This window comes from Mytilus edulis, chromosome 1, assembly GCF_963676685.1.
Source record: "Mytilus edulis chromosome 1, xbMytEdul2.2, whole genome shotgun sequence".
Lineage (NCBI taxonomy): Eukaryota > Metazoa > Mollusca > Bivalvia > Mytilida > Mytilidae > Mytilus > Mytilus edulis.
The window spans coordinates 47,407,221-47,427,768 of record NC_092344.1 but is presented as its reverse complement, the minus strand read 5'-3'; the positions used below and the strand labels follow the sequence as shown (position 1 = coordinate 47,427,768).

Genomic DNA, 20,548 nt, shown 5'->3' with positions numbered 1-20,548 from the left:
TACAATGAAATCTCAAGTAAGTAAGGAATTATTACAATGGGCTCGGAGAATACAATGAAATCTCAAGTAAGTAAGGAATTATTACAATGGGCTCGGAGAATACAATGAAATCTCAAGTAAGTAAGGAATTATTACAATGGGCTCGGAGAATACAATGAAATCTCAAGTAAGTAAGGAATTATTACAATGGGCTCGGAGAATACAATGAAATCTCAAGTAAGTAAGGAATTATTACAATGGGCTCGGAGAATACAATGAAATCTCAAGTAAGTATGGAATTATTACAATGGGCTCGGAGAATACAACGAAATCTCAAGTAAGTAAGGAATTATTACAATGGGCTCGGAGAATACAACGAAATCTCAAGTAAGTAAGGAATTATTACAATGGGCTCGGAGAATACAACGAAATCTCAAGTAAGTATGGAATTATTACAATGGGCTCGGAGAATACAACGAAATCTCAAGTAAGTAAGGAATTATTACAATGGGCTCGGAGAATACAACGAAATCTCAAGTAAGTATGGAAATATTACAATGGGCTCGGAGAATACAACGAAATCTCAAGTAAGTATGGAATTATTACAATGGGCTCGGAGAATACAACGAAATCTCAAGTAAGTAAGGAATTATTACAATGGGCTCGGAGAATACAACGAAATCTCAAGTAAGTATGGAATTATTACAATGGGCTCGGAGAATACAACGAAATCTCAAGTAAGTAAGGAATTATTACAATGGGCTCGGAGAATACAATGAAATCTCAAGTAAGTAAGGAATTATTACAATGGGCTCGGAGAATACAATGAAATCTCAAGTAAGTAAGGAATTATTACAATGGGCTCGGAGAATACAATGAAATCTCAAGTAAGTAAGGAATTATTACAATGGGCTCGGAGAATACAATGAAATCTCAAGTAAGTAAGGATTTATTACAATGGGCTCAGAGAATACAATGAAATCTCAAGTAAGCAAGGAATTCTTTGAAGATAATGTTGAATAGTATCTTTTCTTACAAAATTTAATCCTGGTATCTATGTATAGTTTATTTACAACCACTCCGCTGGTGGAGTTTAATTCCCCGAGGGTATCACCCGCCCAGTAGTCAGCACGGAAAGTAGTCAGCACTTCTGTGCTGACATTAAATATCATTGATATGGTCATATTTATAAACCAGCTGTTTACAAAACTTTTGAATTTATGAAATACTAAGGCTTTTCTACCTCAGGAATAGATTACCTTAGCTGTATTTGACAAAACTTTTAGGAATTTTTGTCCTCAATGGTCTTAATCAAGTTCTTATTTTATTTGGCCTTTTTAAATTTTTTGGGATTTGAGCGTCACTGATGAGTCTTTAGTAGACGAAACGCTTGTCTGGCATAAATACTAGATATAAAATTTAATCCTGGTATCTATGATGAGTTTATTTTAGCTATCTAGTGTAAACTGATTGTTAAAAGTTAAGTTTTCTTTGTATGAACTTGTGTCTGTTTATAGAAACAATAAGGCAGGTTTATAGTAACAATATATATATATATATATATATATATATAAATGTCTAAGAATATAACTTAAACACACTAATTAATACATTAAAAAGTTCTATTAGATGTTAAATAGAAATACGCAATATTTCGCTAAACAAATTAGCTTCATCAGGCGTGTGCATCTCTCAAGGTGAAATCGGATGCATGACAAAAAAATATTTTTGTAGCTTAATCTATACAAGAGTTGAGGAAAAGTGTAACATATTGATTGATGTTGCATAAAATATGTTTGTAGCTACAACTACATGAAGTTGGAATAAAAGTTTAACACATTTATAGATGTTCCATTAATTGTATGAATTTCTATAAATTAATTTGTATGATTTCAAGATAATTATGGTTTTGATTTGTTTTTAAATCTTTTTTCGTCTCTCTCATTGAGTCCATCAGGTTCAAGAGTTCGTAACTGGTGCATCCAAAATTTCTTCTCTTTTTTGTCTTCCTTGTGTATCCCAATTTTGATTTTTCTCAATGATTTGAAATTTTTCTTTTGCTTTACCGAAAGCTTCTGAAATATTTTTGTTCTTATAACCTCTTGATTTAAGTTGCTGTCTGAGTTGCCCCAAACGATGGTTAAATTTTGATTCCGATGAACAAATCCGTTTTAACCTGATGGCTTGGCTGTATGGAATGCTCCGGGAGCAGTGTTTCGGGTGGCAACTCTTCGGAGAGAGAAATTGGTGTTTATCAATTTTTTTTGTGTGAAGGTCGGTTGTCATGACTCAGTTTTCTAAAGTTATGGTGGTGTCGAGAAACGCAATTTTCTCATTTGAAACTTCAGATGTGAACTTTATCCATTGATGAAAGTTGTTACAGAAATCGAGAAATTCTTGAAGACGTTCTGCAGTTTCGTTCCATTTGATGTCGATGTCATCAATATAACGGAGCCAAGACAAGGGTTTGTATGGTACATTCGAAAGGATGCGTTCTTCGAGACTCCCTATGAAAATGTTGGCAAAAGAAGGTGCCATTTTGGTTCCCATACTGGTACCGTCAACCTGCAAGTAGTGCTGGTCGTTGAATACAAAATTGTTGTTTTCCAGCACTAGTCTCAGCAACTGAACCAGACAGTCTGTTGGGGGATGTTTATCCTTACGATTGTTCCATACTTGTTCACAAGCGACTATTCCTTCATTTTTGGGAATATTTGTGTATAAAGAAGACAAATAGTAACATCCAAAGTATCTAAACAGGAGATATCAACAATCGGAGATTATACACCATGCGGGAGGGGCAATTGTAAGTGCTGCAGAGTCGCCACTATCGAAACCCAATTCGTCAGCACAGTCACAAAGAAAAAATACAACATATTCATAACATCAAATTGCAAAACGCAAAATTGCATTTATGTTCTAACGTGTGGAACTTGCAAAATACAATATGTTGGTGAAACAGAAACACCATTTAACATCCGACTAAATAACCATCGGTCATTTTATACAAAAGAAAGGAACTGCCCAATTACAAGACACCTTTTAAGAGCAGGACATGATTTTGAAAACGTCACATTTCAAATCATTGAGAAAAATCAAAATTGGGATACACAAGGAAGACAAAAAAGAGAGAGATTTTGGATGCACCAGTTACGAACTCTTGAACCTGATGGACTCAATGAGAGAGACGAAAAAAGATTTAAAAACAAATCAAAACCATAATTATCTTGAAATCATACAAATTAATTTATAGAAATTCATACAATTAATCGAACATCTATGAATGTGTTAAACTTTTATTCCAACTTCATGTAGTTGTAGCTACAAACATATTTTATGCAACATCAATCAATATGTTACACTTTTCCTCAACTCTTGTATAGATTAAGCTACAAAAATATTTTTTTGTCATGCATCCGATTTCACCTTGAGAGATGCACACGCCTGATGAAGCTAATTTGTTTAGCGAAATATTGCGTATTTCTATTTAACATCTAATAGAACTTTTTAATGTATTAATTAGTGTGTTTAAGTTATATTCTTAGACATTTATATAATTTTAATTCAGTAACTGTATCAGTTTATTTTCACAAACTGATCCACGCTTAAATAGATTGAATGTTGATTGTTGCTATTTTTAGACATTATATATATATATATATATATATATATATATATATATATATATATATATATATATATATATATATATATATATATATATATATTATATGTTATTCAGGTCTCAGACAGGGTATATACTGTGACATTCCCGGCTTAGAGTTTATGTCCCCTGAGCTGAAGGCGAAGGGGATATAAGCCTTAAGCGGGGAATGTCACAGTATATACCCTTTCTGAGACCTGAATAACACATATATAACGGATTACCCCTGACTTAATGTTATTTTCCAGTGCAGGTATTTGTTGACAACACATATATAAGTTGAAAAACCCAACCTGATATGTTCGGCATACGTGAAGGATTTTCTCATTTGCTGTGAACATAATTTTATCGTGTATGTAATTATTTATAATAACACTTTTTACATTAATTTTAAGTATTAAAAGTATAAATTGCGTGATCTTGTATCAAATGTATTACTGATTGAAGCACGTCATTATTTTCCCTCTGTGAGCATCTGACAGTCAGACTACGTCACATAGTAACCGGTGTTATGATGACGTTTTTGAGGTTCCAATTGGGGATAAAAATGTCGTATATACCCCGGCAGTTTCCTGGATATATACTGACATCTCTGTGTTGTTATCCAATCACAAACCTCGACACATTTGTAATCCGTAATATATATATATGTTAGCCCTGACTCTTTGTTTTTTTCCACATAGAAAAGTTTTATTAAATATGCATAGTTTTTAAAGACGCATTAAGTCTGGGCAAAACTCTATTAATAGGATACAAAGTGTTTCTAAAAATAAAAAAAAAATATGTTTTTGAAGAGATTTATTAAAGCAACTAGTTGAACTAAAAAATGTTTCAAAACGTGTAAAATGGATTTTTTTTTTTCAGATTGCAGAGTTAATAACAGAAAAATCAGCTGCAGAAAAACAAGTTGAAGATTTAAAATTACAACTGTCAGATACTACAGAGAAATTAGAAGTTCAGGTCTGAGATTTATACCAAATATTTTATTACAAAAAGGATTAACTCTCTCTGTAAATTTTAGTTTTTGAATATTTATGTCCCCGCAATAGGCAACCAAGGCATTTAGTGTTACTTTTGACTGTCAATATTTCTCTCCTCCTTTCTCTCCATCTGTCTGTCCAAATTTCAGTGCAAAGCTTGAACAGAGGCATTTGTGTCCTCAGAAATATTCTTCTTTTATTTCAATAATACTTAATGATATTGGTTTTTTTTTTATTGACATCCCTAGATACTCATCTTTATTGAAAAAAAATGTTATTCTCAAATGAGGTCAACTTAACATTCCAGCAGCTGACATTATCCAATCATGAGGTTTTGCACACAAAAGTCTCTCAATTTTTACTTATGAGTTACAGTATATCAACACTGGGTAGTTGACATTTTAATCAAAACTACAAGAAACTTTCCTTCGTAAAGAAGGGGCTCATTTTTTGTGTCAAATAACAACTTTTAACACTTTTTGATTTCAGAAAGAGCAGATAACTCTTAAAGAACAACAACTGCAAGGAATGATACAAGAGAAAGTTGATGAGATAGATAATCTTCAACAACAAAATAAGGTATTTTAAAATTGAATTATGTTCATCTTCTTTCAGATCATGGAAATGATTATTTGTGGAGTAAATCTTGTTATCATATTAGGATACACCAATTTAATTTCTTGTTCTACGGATTTTTGGACTCCAAAAATTGGGCCGAGCGCGCGATTTGAAAATTTTAGTAAAAAAATATTTAATTTGCAAATTTTTGAGGCAAAGCTTGAAAAGTAAAGGTGAGCGATTTTAATTTTTTTTTGTAAACATAAAATAGTAGGTTTTGACAATATTAAAACTTGATTTATCACTTGTACTTTGACATTTCATTAATTCATGGAGTATTTTTTCCCTGTTCAACAAGAAATAATTGAATAATTAAATCTGGTCTATGTATGTGTGACTGACAATGAGATGATTCTCCATCCAAGTCATAATCATGTTCAAAACAACCCCTTAATGTTATAAATATCCCTTTTATGAGGGGTCAATATAAGTTATAAAATATTTGTCTTTGTAAAATGACACTTTTTAGTACAAAAGGGCTCATATTTTCCCAAAGAACTATAATATCTATCTGGTATTAAATAGTCAAAACAATTTTACATGTCCAAGAATTTTGTAATATTCCTGGACTTTAACCATGTTAACACATTTATTTTAACCATGTTAACAGTTTAATATTATTCAAAATAAGTGGACCCCTCTTTTAGAAAAGTTGTTTCAAATATGATTTATTTCTCCTCTTTTTGAGTAAAAATTACAGGCTTTGGACTTTGAGAAATTGTTGAAAATCACAGTTATACAGACTTTTTTTCTAAACGCCTTCAGATATTGGGCTGATTTTTGGTATGTGCGTTAACCATACTGAGTTATAGGTCAAGCTTAAGTTTCGTTCCGCTCCGCTAATTTTCGCTGAAATTACGGGCTTTGTACTTTAAAAATTATTGGTAATCACAGTTATACGGATTTTTCTCTATTTTCCTCCAGATTTTGAGCTTATTTTTGATATGTGAGACTACCATCATGTTTGTGTCCACATGTGTTTATTTTGAAATTGCAGATTTTTCAACTTTTTGGGACGGGGCCATTCATGTCGCTTTGACACATCTAGTCTTTTCTACAACACTGTCAACAGTAAAATGACCCCTTGTCTGAGGAAGGGTTGTTTCCAACCTGATAATAACAAACACAGGTCAAAGTACGGCTTTTTGAACAGGGCTTTGATCCAGATCAAACAGCAAGCTATAAGGGACCCCAAAATTATTAGTGTACACAATTCGAACAGGAAAACCCAACTATCTAATTTATATATCCAAACGGGAAAATATCAATGAACCACATCAACAAACGATAACTGCTGAATGACAGGCCCCTGAATCAATCAGGACAGGTGTACAAACCTGCAGCGGGTACGGATAGTTTTGTTTCGACAGTATTAAATATAATTGCAGTTGAAGGCAAATCCTTCAGAAGTTTTTATACGACCGCAAAATTTGAAAAATTTTTCGTCGTATATTGCTATCACGTTGGCGTCAGCGTCGTCGTCGTCGTCGTCCGAATACTTTTAGTTTTCGCACTCTAACTTTAGTAAAAGTGAATAGAAATCAATGAAATTTTAACACAAGGTTTATGACCACAAAAGGAAGGTTGGGATTGATTTTGGGAGTTTTGGTCCCAACATTTTAGGAATTAGGGGCCAAAAAGGGCCCAAATATGCATTTTCTTGGTTTTCGCACTATAACTTTAGTTTAAGTGAATAGAAATCTATGAAATTTTGACACAAGGTTTATGACCACAAAACGAAGGTTGGGATTGATTTTGGGAATTTTGGTTCCAACAGTTTAGGAATTAAGGGCCAAAAAAGGGCCCAAATAAGCATTATTCTTGGTTTTCTCACAATAACTTTAGTATAAGTAAATAGAAATCAATGAAATTTTAACACAAGGTTTATGACCACAAAAGGAAGGTTGGGATTGATTTTTGGAGTTGAGGTCACAACAGTTAATGAATTAGGGGCCAAAAAGGGGCCCAAATAAGCATTATTTTTGGTTCTTGCACCATAACTTTAGTATAAGTAAATAGAAATCTATGAAATTTAAATACAAGGTTTATGACCATAAAAGGAAGGTTGGGTTTGATTTTGGAGTTTTGGTCCTAACAGTTTAGGAATAAGGGGCCCAAAGGGTCCAAAATTGAACTTTGTGTGATTTCATCAAAAATTGAATAATTGGGGTTCTTTGATATGCCGAATCTAACTATGTATGTAGATTCTTAATTTTTGGTCCTGTTTTCAAATTGGTCTACATTAAGGTCCAAAGGGTCCAAAATTAAACTTAGTTTGATTTTAACAAAAATTGAATCCTTGGGGTTCTTTGATATGCTGAATTTAAAAATGTACTTAGATTTTTAATTATTGGCCTAGTTTTCAAGTTGGTCCAAATGGGGGTCCAAAATTAAACTTTGTTTGATTTCATCAAAAATTGAATAAATGGGTTCTTTGATATGCCAAATCTAACTGTGTATGTAGATTCTTAATTTTTGGTCCAGTTTTCAAATTGGTCTACATTAAGGTCCAAAGGGTCCAAAATTAAACTAAGTTTGATTTTAACAAAAATTTAATTCTTGGGCTTATTTGATATGCTTTATCTAAATATGTACTTTGATTTTTGATTATGGGCCCAGTTTTCAAGTTGGTCCAAATCAGGATTCCATATCAAGTATTGTGCAATAGCAAGAAATTTTCAATTGCACAGTATTGCACAATAGCAAGAAATATCTAATTGCACAATATTGTGTAATAGCAATTAATTTTCAATTGGAGTTATCTTTCTTTGTATAGAATAGTAGTTGATAATATATGTTGGAAATTTGCCAGACATGACTATGATGTCATTTTCTATTTTTATTTGCCAATAACTTTATGTAAATAACTTCATTGGAAATTTGCCAATATAAAATGTTGCTGATGAAGCTTTTTTTCCTTATCTTATCTAAAATGTTTTTAGATAATGTATGTTGGACATTTGCCAGACATGACTATGATGTCATTTTCTATTTTTATTTGCCAATAACTTTATGTAAATAACTTCATTGGAAATTTGCCAATATAAAATGTTGCTGATGAAGTTTTTTTTATTGTTTTATACAATAAACAATGTATATTCACTTTTACTACCAACCAATCTTTACCATTCAGTGATAACAAGCAATTTATTTTACATTTTAATATTTTATGATGTATTTAAAAGAGTAGTTATTGTTGCAAACTCCATTAGAAATTTGAATTGATATCAGTTTTGGAGAAAGGGAAACGGGGATGTGAAAAAAAGGGGGGGGGGTTAAATTTTTCTCATTTCAGATTTCATAAATAAAAAGAAAATTTCTTCAAACATTTTTTTGAGAGGATTAATATTCAACAGCATAGTGAATTGCTCAAAGGCAAAAAAAAACTTTTAAGTTCATTAGACCACATTCATTCTGTGTCAGAAACCTATGCTGTGTCAACTATTTAATTTTAGGTTTAAAAAGTTTGAAGAAGAAATCTTTAATTGATTTGTAAAATCTTGACATTTGTTTTGTGTAAAAAAAACCCATGTAATGTCAAAAATTTGATCACAATCCAAATTCAGAGCTGTATCACGCTTGAATGTTTTGTCCATACTTGCCCCAACTGTTCAGGGTTCGACCTCTGCGGTCGTATAAAGCTGCGCCCTGCGGAGCACCTGGTTTTACTTTATTCTAACAACTAACATTTTTTGATAGGGAATATAAGAAAGGGGGAAAGAAACCAATGTTTTGTTCTGTACACATGGTTCAGGTATTTCTGCTGTTATATATTTATATCGGAGCACTCCCTCTTGGGGATAAAAATGCTGAAACAAATATTCTCACAGATATTTTTACAGTGTGGTGGGGAGCTTATAGGTTAAATCGTTATATACAGGTTAGACTGTGATTTTAAAAACAAATGTTGATATCTTTTTATAATATTTACAAAAAAACGGTGCGGGAAATGGACATGATTACATTTCCAGATGCGGGAAGCAGGAATATAAAAAAATTCTGTTTGGAAAAAAACAGGTGCGGTGTCGAACAAGGAATTAAATTGGTGTGGCCTTATATATAAATACTTGGACATTAAATTTTATGCATCCAATAAAATTCTATGCTGATGACTGTAGATATGTAGATTTTCAACTAGAGGTTGTGTTTATTAGCTTGGTTTTATCATACTCTTAATTTCTAGCTGGTAATTAGCATTTGCAGAAGATAGTCCATTTAAAAAAATCAGATTTTTTACCTCTAGACTGGAAGTTAACATGTACTAAACCACTCTTTTGACTACTTTGAATCAGAAATAAAATTTTGTTATCTGATATAGGAAAAATGATCAAAAAGGACAAATTTAAAATAAAATTGGTGTGTCTGAAGGGCTTTTCTTGATTTACCTTCATCAGGAATGCTAAGACTCCAACATTTGAAGCTGGGGAGATATAAATACATAGAAGACATCTTATGTCAATTCAACTAAGGCAAATTACATATTTTCCTTCTTGCAGAATTTTTTTTCAATAAATGATTGAAATTTAGATATTTCATTTTCAATTTTGTAGGCTTTGACAGAAAAGTCAGAATCCATAGAAACAAACTTACAAACAGAAGCAGCATCTGTTACAGAATTGAAAGACAAATGTAAAACTTTGGAATCTGAATTGGAAAGGGCAAAGGAAAGAGAAACTGAGCTTAATAACTCATTTGATGAGCTTAGTGAAGTAAGAAAAAAAGTCAGAAACAAAATTTTCTAGTTCTAAGCAGTATTAATCTGATTCTAATCTAACCAGTGCTCTAACTTCTTGGTAGAGGAGAAGCAGCATATACCGATCTAAAAGTCTTTGGTTCGAAAGGACAGAAATAAACCCAGTGTTGAATATTGACAAATGCTAATAATATAGCATACAATGTGTTCCTTTAAAAAGCTGTATTACTTGATATGTTTATAGATGACACCAAATCTTCACATGGACAGCAACTTTGTTCTTGCCACACAAACTGGTAAAAAACATCTTCTGTTGGATTTTGACTTTCAAGCTATTAGTATTATAGTGTGAAATTACCTGAAATTTGATATTTATTGATTTTGAAGAAAGTCAGATAGCATGATACATAAACAAACCCCTTTCCTTTTAATTTAATATTTTTCTTTTGAGTAAGTCATTATATATTTGTAACTTTTAAGGTAAGAAATGCTATGAATACACAGATGGTTGAACTAGACAAAGAATTAGCAGAAAACAAATCAAAGAAAGAAGAGTTACAACTGTACAAGGTAAATAAAATATAATCATTTATGTCTCAGGAACTAACCATGTTATTCCATTGAACCAGAACATGGTTTTTTTATACGACCGCAAAAATTGAAGACGGCTGGTTTCCTGATAATAACTTTTAGTAAAAGTAAATAGAAATCAATAAAATTTTAACAAAAGATTTATAACCACTAAAGGAAGGTTAGTATTGACTTGAATAACTTGTGTGTAAGTGTATGAATCTTTCTGAAATTGTACCACAAGGTTCCATTCCAAAAAAGGAAGGTTGGGATTGATTATGGTAATTATGGCCCAAACTGCTTAGGAATAAAGGTCCAAAAAGGGGCCAAAAACAATACTTTTCGAATACTTTGTATAAATTGCTTATTTCTTGACCAATTTCAATGGGGTTTTATTCTTGAATTCTTGGGGTTCTTAAATATGCTGAATCTGATTGTGTGTTAAGTTTTTTGAATTTGGTCCCTGTTTTTAAATTGGCCCACATGAGGTCCAAAGGGTCCAAAATTAAACTTTGTTTGATTTCATCAAAAATTGAATTATTGAGGTTCTTTGATGTGCCAAATGTAACCGTGTATTTAGATTTTTAATTTTGGGTCAAGTTTTCAAATTGGTCTACATTATGGTCCAAAGGGTCCAAAATAAAACTTAACAAAAAATGAATTCTTGGTGTTCATTGATATAATAAATCTAAACATGCTTTTAGATTTTTGATTATAGGCCCAGTTTTCAAGTTGATCCATATTGGGGTCCAAAATTTAACTTATTTTGATTTCAACAAAAAAATGAATGTAAGGGGTTCTTTGGTATGCTAAATCTAACCATATATTTAGATTTTTGAATTTTGAGCCATGTTATCAAATTGGTCTACATTGAGATCAAAAGAGTCCAAAATTAAACTTTGTTTGATTTCATTAAAAATTTAATCAATCCATGGCCATGTATTTAGATTTTGGATATTGGACCATAATAGTTAAATTTGAACTTTTAAAGTTCATTAGACCACATTCATCCTATGTCAGAAACCTATGCTGTGTCAACTTTTTAAGCACAATCCAAATTCAGAGCTGTTTCAAGCTTGAATATTATGTCCATACTTGCCCCAACTGTTCAGGGTTCAACCTCTGCAGTTGTATAAAGCTGCACCCTTCAGAGCATCTGATTGTCTATTGTCTTTTATGTCCTGTTTATGATTCAATGACTGCATAAAAACGTGTTTTATCGCATGATTTTTGCAGTTAAGTTACAAGTCAACTTTATTTGGTCTAAATCGTAATGATTTTATAAAGTGACATTTCTTCCATTGAGCTTAGAAGGTTTATAGAGACATTTAAAAAGGCTAGGGTGCATATGTCTTATATTTTTTGTATTATCAAAATTGGATTGTTCATTCTTTAATGTATTGGTTTATTTTATACAGTGTACATCATCGCTATATCATAATAAAAATTTTTGGAGCCAATAAGAATTTTTTTTAAATGGAAATCATATTTAATTTAATTGTAGGATAGTTTGGATGCCCAATTCCAAGAGTTAGAGAAAAAATATAATGAAACCAAAGCAGAAAACGAGTCATACGAAAAGGAAATTGGTCAGTTAAAATCAGCACTAGAAACTGAGAAAGAGGAAAGAACGAAGGTAAAAGTCATTTTTGTCGAGCCTTCAACTTTTGTTGCAGAAAGCTAGACATAGGGATAGTGATCCGGCGGCGGTGGCTACGGCGGCGGCAGCGTTAGCTCACTTCTTAAAAGCTTTATATTTTAGAAGTTGGAAGACCTGGATGCTTCATACTTTGTATATAGATGCCTTGTGTTACGAAGTTTCCGTCAGTCACATGTTCAATTTCCTTGACCTCATTTTCATGGTTCAGTGACCACTTGAAAAAAAAGTTCAGATTTTTTGTAATGTTGAATTCTCTCTTATTATAAGTAATAGGATAACTATATTTGATATGTGTGTACCTTGCAAGGTCCTCATGTCTGTCAGACAGTTTTCACTTGACCTCGACCTCATTTCATGGATCAGTGAACAAGGTTAAGTTTTGGTGGTCAAGTCCATATCTCAGATACTGTAAGCAATAAGGCTAGTATATTGGGTGTATGGAAGGACTGTAAGGTGAACATGTCCAACTGGCAGGTGTCATCTGACCTTGACCTCATTTTCATGGTTCAGTGGTTATAGTTAAATTTTTGTGTTTTGGTCTGTTTTTCTCATACTATACGCAATAGGTCTACTATATTTGTTGTATGGAATGATTGTAAGGTATACATGTCTAGCGGCAGATGTCATGTGACCTTGACCTCATTTTCATGGTTCAGTGGTCAAAGTTAAGTTTTTGAGTTTTGGTCTTTTTATCTAATACTATATGCCATAGGTCAACTATATTTGGTGTATGGAAATATTTTATGATCTTTATGTCAGTCAATCAGGTTTTTATTTCACCGTGACCTCATTTTCACGGTTCATTGCACGGTGTTAAGTTTTTGTGTTTTGGTCTATTTTTCTTAAACTATAAGTAATAGGTCAACTATATATGTTGTATAGAAGCATTGTTAGCTGTACATGTCTGCCTGGCATGGTTCATCTGACCTTGACCTCATTTTTAAGGTTCATTGGTCTTTGTTTAGTTATCTTTGTTAATGTTAAGTTTATGTGACAGTTGTAATAAAGCTTAGCTTTATACTTAGGACTATCAACATAATATCAATGATTAGTATAGAAGGCGAGACATTTCAGCGTGTGCACTCTTGTTATTTTTTAGTATGATTATTAATTTCTGTAATTGTCAATTCTAGTTAAATCTGAAGCATTATTATTCGTTAACACTTGAATAACGAAAAATATAGAAAATATTACCTGCTTAGGATGGGGAATAATTCTTGCCAATTCTATAATGCGTGATTAGTTAAATCAAACTAAAGAAGTTGTTAATGCGATAGCTCTTTTATATTGAATTGATTGATAATTGAAACTAGACATTTTTGGATTTTACAGCTTTTATAGATGGTTGTTATACATAGACATAGGAAAACTGCCTGCATTGTATTTGTTAGTTGTTAGTTTGGTTCATTGCAAGATGTTTATTCTGAAGTTTTTATGCCCCACCTACGATAGTAGAGGGGCATTATTTTTTCTGGTCTGTGCCTCCGTTTGTTCGTCCGTTCGTTCGTTCGTTCGTTTGTCCGATTTCAGGTTAAAGTTTTTGGTCAAGGTAGTTTTTGATGAAGTTGAAGTCCAATCCACTTGAAACTTAGTACACATGTTCCCTATGATATGATCTTTCTAATTTTAATTCCAAATTAAAGTTTTGACCCCAATTTCACGGTCCACTGAACATGGAAAATAATAGTGCGAGTGGGGCATCCGTGTACTTTGGACACATTCTTGTTCCATGTTATTTCTTAAGAATATTTTTATTTTTGCAGGAAGTAACAGAACTACTTGAAGCAAAAGAGATACTGATCAGTCAGAAACTTGAGGTTACAAATAAGCTGGAAGGAATGGAAAGCATTATTAATAAAGTAAGTAAAGGGAAATAAATATGTCAGACCCTAAGTTCCATAAACATGTATATTGGGATAAAATAGGATACAGGTGGATGTAAATGAGACAGATGCATTTATTGGAAACTGTAATTTTAGTAGTTAAACATAATTTTTTATTAATTCGAAAAATATGATAAGGTGAATGAACATTCAAGAAATTAAAACTTGCATATTCATTTCTGCTAATAATTTCCTACTGAAATATATTTAACAGCAGTTGCATCCCCTTATCTTTCGTTTTGACATACAGACCATAATTGAAATGGCTGTCAAATACAGTTGCAGGAAACAAGATATGTGAATAACGATAAGAATATTTCTCCTCTAGGAATCTGTATCCAAATAATTGTTGATTATCACATAGTATAACATACATTTTTGTGAGGTATATTATTTGATTTATATTATTTATAATCTTTGTTTATACCCATACTTTCACCTATGTAGCAGACACTTCCTTTCCTTTATAAATCCAAACCTACAATACATAAAACCATTGATGATTCTGGTAAAGGCTTTAATATTTTTTACAACATATTTAATAATTTATTTCATTTTTTTCCTCTATTAGACCCTACTAGCTTTGTTGTTAATATAGTAAATCTTCTGTATACAGCTAGATTCAAAGGTTTTACATATAGATATATATTTACTTTACAGACAAAAGATGAAAAAGAGGAGGCAGAGATTAAGTTTACAGATCTCCAGAAAAGTTTACGAGAGGAAAATTCTTTGCTTCAAACTAAGCTGGTAAGTTGGAATTTGTTTATAAGATGTTTTTCTAAACAATATTGAAAATAAATTGGTATGTTTAGTTCAGGCATTTAACACACAGTAGCAAACAATACAATTCTACTTTTCTAAATAACCTTTATTCTGTTTTATAGTCAGATCTAGAAAAGTCCAAAGCTGATATACAAAGAAATTTAGATGAAGAACAAGCTAAATTTGAACTGCAAACAACCGTCCTGAATGAAAACTTGACCACTATAAGAGGTGACATGGTCACTGCTCAGCAGCAAGTAGAAGAACTCAGTAAATCCAATGATGAACTCAGGGGTGAAAAACTAGGTAAACTTTCCTCCAAAAATAAGATGTACTAATTACAAGATAAACTGTGTATGTGAATAGTATTTCTGAGTATGCATGTAATATTGATGAGATATTATTGTTATTATACACATCTATTTACCCTGTATATTTAAAAAGAACTTCATGAATGTACTAATTCAGAAATTTAACTTTTGGCTTCATAAGTTATGTTGCATGCATGGTCTTCAAGCATCCTCATAGATGCCTCATCAACAATGCCTACGCAAAGCAGTACATCTGAAACAATTATATTCCCAAGATGCAGCATTTTGTTAATTGGTCCAGAGTTTGAAGACAACCATCTGTATTATTGAAATGTTTCTAACTCCTTGAATGTAATTTATGTTTCAGCCTTAGAAGCAAAGCTTGAAAATAACAACGATGAAAGACGATTGCTATTAGAAAGGTATGTATAAAAAAGAAGCAGAGGATTTTTGCATACTGATTATCATCCTGTGAAAGCAGAAAATTGTATTGTCTGATTTTTTTATTTTTTTTTGGCAGATTATCTCCCCTTGAGAGATAGATTATCTCCTCTTGAGAGATAAGTATACAAATCACTCATTCACTGTGATAAGGAGAATAATTAGGTCCTTCTTTTGAATCATGCATTATTCTACTGTGATCTTTTTAAGTTGATGTTTTATTTTCTGATATGATGTGTTTATGAAAAGGATTTTTTCTAGACCATTGTTAAGTTGAAGGCTCTTCCAATTGAAGCCCAATGTACTTGGTCATGTCTGAAGTTTTATGCTGTACAAATTTTTAGATTACTTGCTATGACAACTTTTGGCAACATTTTATATAACATGGAAAGCTGTTACATTCGTTGCATGTCTCATTTTTTATAAGATTTAGAGTCCTAACTGGTAAGATTTACTTCACTGAATTTGAAGTTGTTTCTTTGTAAACTAGTTAACTTTTTTTATCATGTGAGTTTTTAAAGTATGTGAAATTCTTTCAACTATATCTTCTTAACCCAATAGCTTGCTGTTAACTACTTTTCTTAAAATCAGTTAGACTATGTAAACTATTTATCATGGCCAGAAATGTTTTTTTAGAATAACTAAATATATTTTCTATTGAAGGTGCCTTACAAGTGAGGGTGAATGTGAAAGTTTACGAGAAAAGTCAGTGGCATTAAGGAGAAAATTAGATGATACACAGTCAGCACTGCAAGAACTTGGAAGAGAAAACCAGTCTTTGCAGGTTTGTTACAGATATTTTGTATTTATCACATAATTTCTATTTAACTCTTAATTTTTCTGTGTAGCTTTATTTATCAAGTTCATAGCTTTTTGTAATCTTGCACAAAAAAGACGTTTCAAACTAGTATTTTTCTACTCTCTTAACTGTTCTTTCATTGCTTTTGAACACTAACAATGTATATTATTCTTTTATTAATAACTTTTTTCTCTCTTACATTTGTAAACCATGTAGTGTGCTTTCATTTGTCACTTTTTAAATGAAAATCTAATATCACACGACCCTAGATTAAATGTCTGTCATGAATAGTATGCAGTCTATAGTATAGTCAATAGTTTAATTTGTACAGTCAGTAGCTTATTTTGTATAGTCAGTTGTCTATTTTGTATAGTCAGTTGTCTATTTTGTATCGTAGGTTGTCTATTTTGTATAGTCAGTTGTCTGTTTAATTTCTGTAGTCAGATGATGAGGAGGTAAGATAACACTTAAAGAAGTCTTTATTAACTCCCCTTCATTGGAAGTAGGTATGAGGACGAATTTAGTGGTTAATGTTTTTTAAGTTTACACCTTGGGATTTGCATGGAAAGCAGATGTTCCTCACACAGAATATTTTCCTTATTATATGATTTAATCATTCATTGTACAAATTATGATCTTTTTTTTTGTTGGTTTAACTCAATTTTATATTTTTAAGATTTTTTTTTAAAGATTGAACTTAACATTTCAGCAATAAACATGTGTAGAGAGTGGTTTACTAATTTTGATACCATCTCTGTTAAATATTAGTAATTTGATGCAATTGATTACATGCATTACAATTGTTGTAAGGGCAGTCAATATAATGTTCCCAGTTGAAATCAGTCTGTTAAATTGAAAAACTACAGTCGGCTGTCAGAGTTTTATAAATTTTTGCCCTACCTGAGAGTGACATAACATTGTGTAGTTATGTGAGACTGTCCATTTTTAAATTTGTCCATCCCATAACAGGTAGAAGTATTTTGGTATCTAGGTTCATCCACTTAAAACTTAGATCTCATGTTCATTATATTACAACTTCCACACAATTATTCCTGGTACATGTTTATCTATCAGACCTGCCTTAAACCTTTTTTTATTCCTGTCTGAATGTGTCTTTGTTTTTTATGTATTACCTTTATACTGCTTACATTGCTTATGGGCATACGATACAGTTACAGCGGAGGTAATGACGTTGCTAATGTAAAATGATGTTTTCATGACATCAAACTGTGACATATTGGGAAAAGATGCATTTTTCGACTAATTTTTATCATTCAAACTGATTTAATTTGAAAATGAGTGCATGGACCCCCATTTTTTTAAACGACATTTTGTTTCATTTTGCAGGGAGATTATATATGTGGACCAAGTTTTATAAAACTGTAAATAGTGCAATTTTTTTAATTTTGAAAAATATACAGCAAAAAATGATGTTTTTTTCTCAATTCATGACCATTTGATAAATATGAGTTATTTCTGAACAAAAAATGCATACATTTTTAGAATACTTCTAAAATACAGAGATAAAAAAATTTTAACAAAAAACTATTTGTGTTTATCTTTTAAAACAAAAAAAGTTATGTCTTTCTTTCGAAAGTGAAAATACAGCCACAAACCGAATTTTGAGTAAATATACAAAATTTCGACCTCATTTAACTCACAAAGTAGCACATGAAGGTATATTTTTTATTACATATTTGATTTAATCAGGTAAAAAATAGCCTATATGAAAATTTTCATCAACTTGTAAATACAGGATCAAAACTGTATCGGATGCCCTTAAATGTGGATTGAAGCTCACATATGCTTGAAGGATCTGCCATGACTTTTATCAAAGGTCATTTATCCTAGGTTGTGTTTTAGATTCCTAGGGTCAAATTATTTAACAAAAAACAATTTGTGTTTATCTTTTAAAACCAAAAAAGTTAGGTCTTTCTTTCTAATATGATGTGCTTCTTTCGCTTTGTGAACAAATCTATGCTCTTAATCCAATAAAATTTGTTTGCACATGCGTATATTGACTTCTTCAGAATAATGAATTTTATCAAATTATCATGCACTTAATATATTTCCTTAACTTTAAAAAACTTTCAAACTCTTAAATGGTGCACATGATGTTACTAATTCATTTATCATGACTGTAATGTGTTGCATTCTGAAATTGACATATTTGACCTAGATACAACAATCATTTATGCTGGATGATCAAACTCCTCCCTCTGAAAAATTACAGTGCTAGCCATTTTCGTTTTTACTAACAAAAAAGGGAGGTTCATGGAAGAGCCTACACAAACGCTTTTACACTTATACTTATCGGACATAGAAATTACCTTAATTGTCCTATTCAGAATCGAAATAATTGATGCAAGTTATACTTTATTGTAGTTTTAACATGGGTAGGCATTATATTCGTGTTATTTTAGCCCTCACTATCAAGCAGGCAAAAATAATCACGAATATTATGCCTACCCATATAAAAACTACAATAAAGTATAGCTTTCATCAATTATTTCTTAATTCGAATATGACGTGCTTCTTTCGCTTTAAGGATAAAGCCATGCTCTAAATCAAATAATTTTTTTTTGCACATGACTACTGCAGAATAATGAATTTTATCAAATTGGGATGCATTTAATATATTTCATTAACTTAAAACACTTCCAAACTCTTAAATGATGCACATGTTGTTACTAATTCATTTACATTGTATTATGACTGTAATGTGTTGCATTTGGAAATTGACATATTTGACCTAGATACAACAACCATTCATGCTGGCTGTTAAAAAATTCCTCCCTCTGAAAAATCACAGTGCCAGCTGTTTGCTTCTTTACAAACAAAAAAGGGAGGTTCATGGAAGATCCTACACAATTGCTTTACCATTATACACATCGGACATAGAAATTACCTTAATTGTCATAATCAGAATCGAAATAATTTGTTGTATTTGGTAAATTTTCTTTTTGATTTATGAAGATCTTTTTGAAAATATCATTCCTAAAACTAAAATAAGTAAGGGGACCCATTTTAGAATAGACATTATTTTGTATTGAGTATATAAAATATGTACACTAACTGCAGCCCGCATCCATGAAGGATGCTACTAAAGCACATAAATTGATTTTGGACTAATGGGATAAGTACACAGTAAAAGTGTTCCTTTTGATTAAACTGCTTTAATCAAATTTTTTATATTTATATTTACATGTACCTGAAATCGCAATAATTAAGCTCGCATTCTTGTCCATTCCTATAAATATCGCAATAACAAAATGCATGTTATATCTGCTCTTTAGAAGACTTGTTGTCTCTTTGACATATTCCCTATTTCCATTATCAATTTAATGCAATAATTTCTGAATTTACAGAAGCAAATATGTTGATAATTTCGGGTGACGGTACTGTAAGGTCAGGCCTTGCAGTTATAAAACTTTCGAGCATGATTTTTGTACTCAGACTCGAGAATCAACCAATCAAAATGCTTGATTTCATGTTTCGAGCATGATTTTTTGTGCTCCGAGCACTGAGCAAAGTTTTATGACTTAAACCCTAGAAGTTTTTGCAATGTCTTTTTAATTGTGAAAAATTACAACACAATAGGTATAGCAAAAAGAAAATTTTTCCTTTTTCAACATAAGATAAATGCACACAAATATTTCTGAATTTAGAGCATACGATCATGCTTATTATAGTTATCTTTGATATCCCAGACACAGGCAGTCATTTCAAAGATTGGAAAATTATAATTTATATTTTAATAGAATAACAAAGGATAGCATCTAATAAAAAGGTTCATTAATTACAGATTTATAGATAAGTGAAGTATATACCGGTAAGCACAGTTCAAATTAGAATATCAAGTAGATTAACATTGTTCTATCTTCATCTTCCATTATTTTTTCTTTGGCGGTGGCAGCATCCTTTCTTTCTTGTCATTTTCATATTGATATTTGATATCATTAATTCTCCATGCCAGGTGTCTTAACGTTGTCTTCTGATAGAAAACACGATCCATTAGATCCCTGTAACTTGTAAATGAACCTCGACTCATTTCATGAGTGTGTTTACACATGGTACAAAAGCTTTTGTTACAGTTCCTGCAGTACCAGTTTATTGATTCAAGGCTTTCACAAAAATCACAATATAGTCTTTCTCTAGAACGGAAATGGCGTCTTGTAGACATAG

The 20,548-nt window shown here is 31.5% G+C and overlaps 1 protein-coding gene across 8 annotated transcripts in view; it reads left to right on the top strand.

Moving 5' to 3' along the window:
• Nucleotides 1–20,548, top strand: part of LOC139484108 (early endosome antigen 1-like) — a 62,442-nt gene that overhangs the window by 33,024 nt on the left and 8,870 nt on the right. For 6 of the 8 annotated variants that reach the window (XM_071267847.1, XM_071267884.1, XM_071267871.1 and 3 more), the window contains 11 exons: nucleotides 4,508–4,603; nucleotides 5,113–5,202; nucleotides 9,792–9,950; nucleotides 10,415–10,504; nucleotides 12,009–12,140; nucleotides 13,928–14,023; nucleotides 14,708–14,797; nucleotides 14,935–15,118; nucleotides 15,491–15,545; nucleotides 16,228–16,348; nucleotides 16,804–16,818. In XM_071267847.1, coding sequence (XP_071123948.1) covers nucleotides 4,508–4,603; nucleotides 5,113–5,202; nucleotides 9,792–9,950; nucleotides 10,415–10,504; nucleotides 12,009–12,140; nucleotides 13,928–14,023; nucleotides 14,708–14,797; nucleotides 14,935–15,118; nucleotides 15,491–15,545; nucleotides 16,228–16,348; nucleotides 16,804–16,818 — 1,128 coding nt within the window. The remainder of the gene's footprint in view (nucleotides 1–4,507; nucleotides 4,604–5,112; nucleotides 5,203–9,791; nucleotides 9,951–10,414; nucleotides 10,505–12,008; nucleotides 12,141–13,927; nucleotides 14,024–14,707; nucleotides 14,798–14,934; nucleotides 15,119–15,490; nucleotides 15,546–16,227; nucleotides 16,349–16,803; nucleotides 16,819–20,548) is intronic. The other 2 variants (XM_071267859.1, XM_071267865.1) reach the window with 1 other exon arrangement.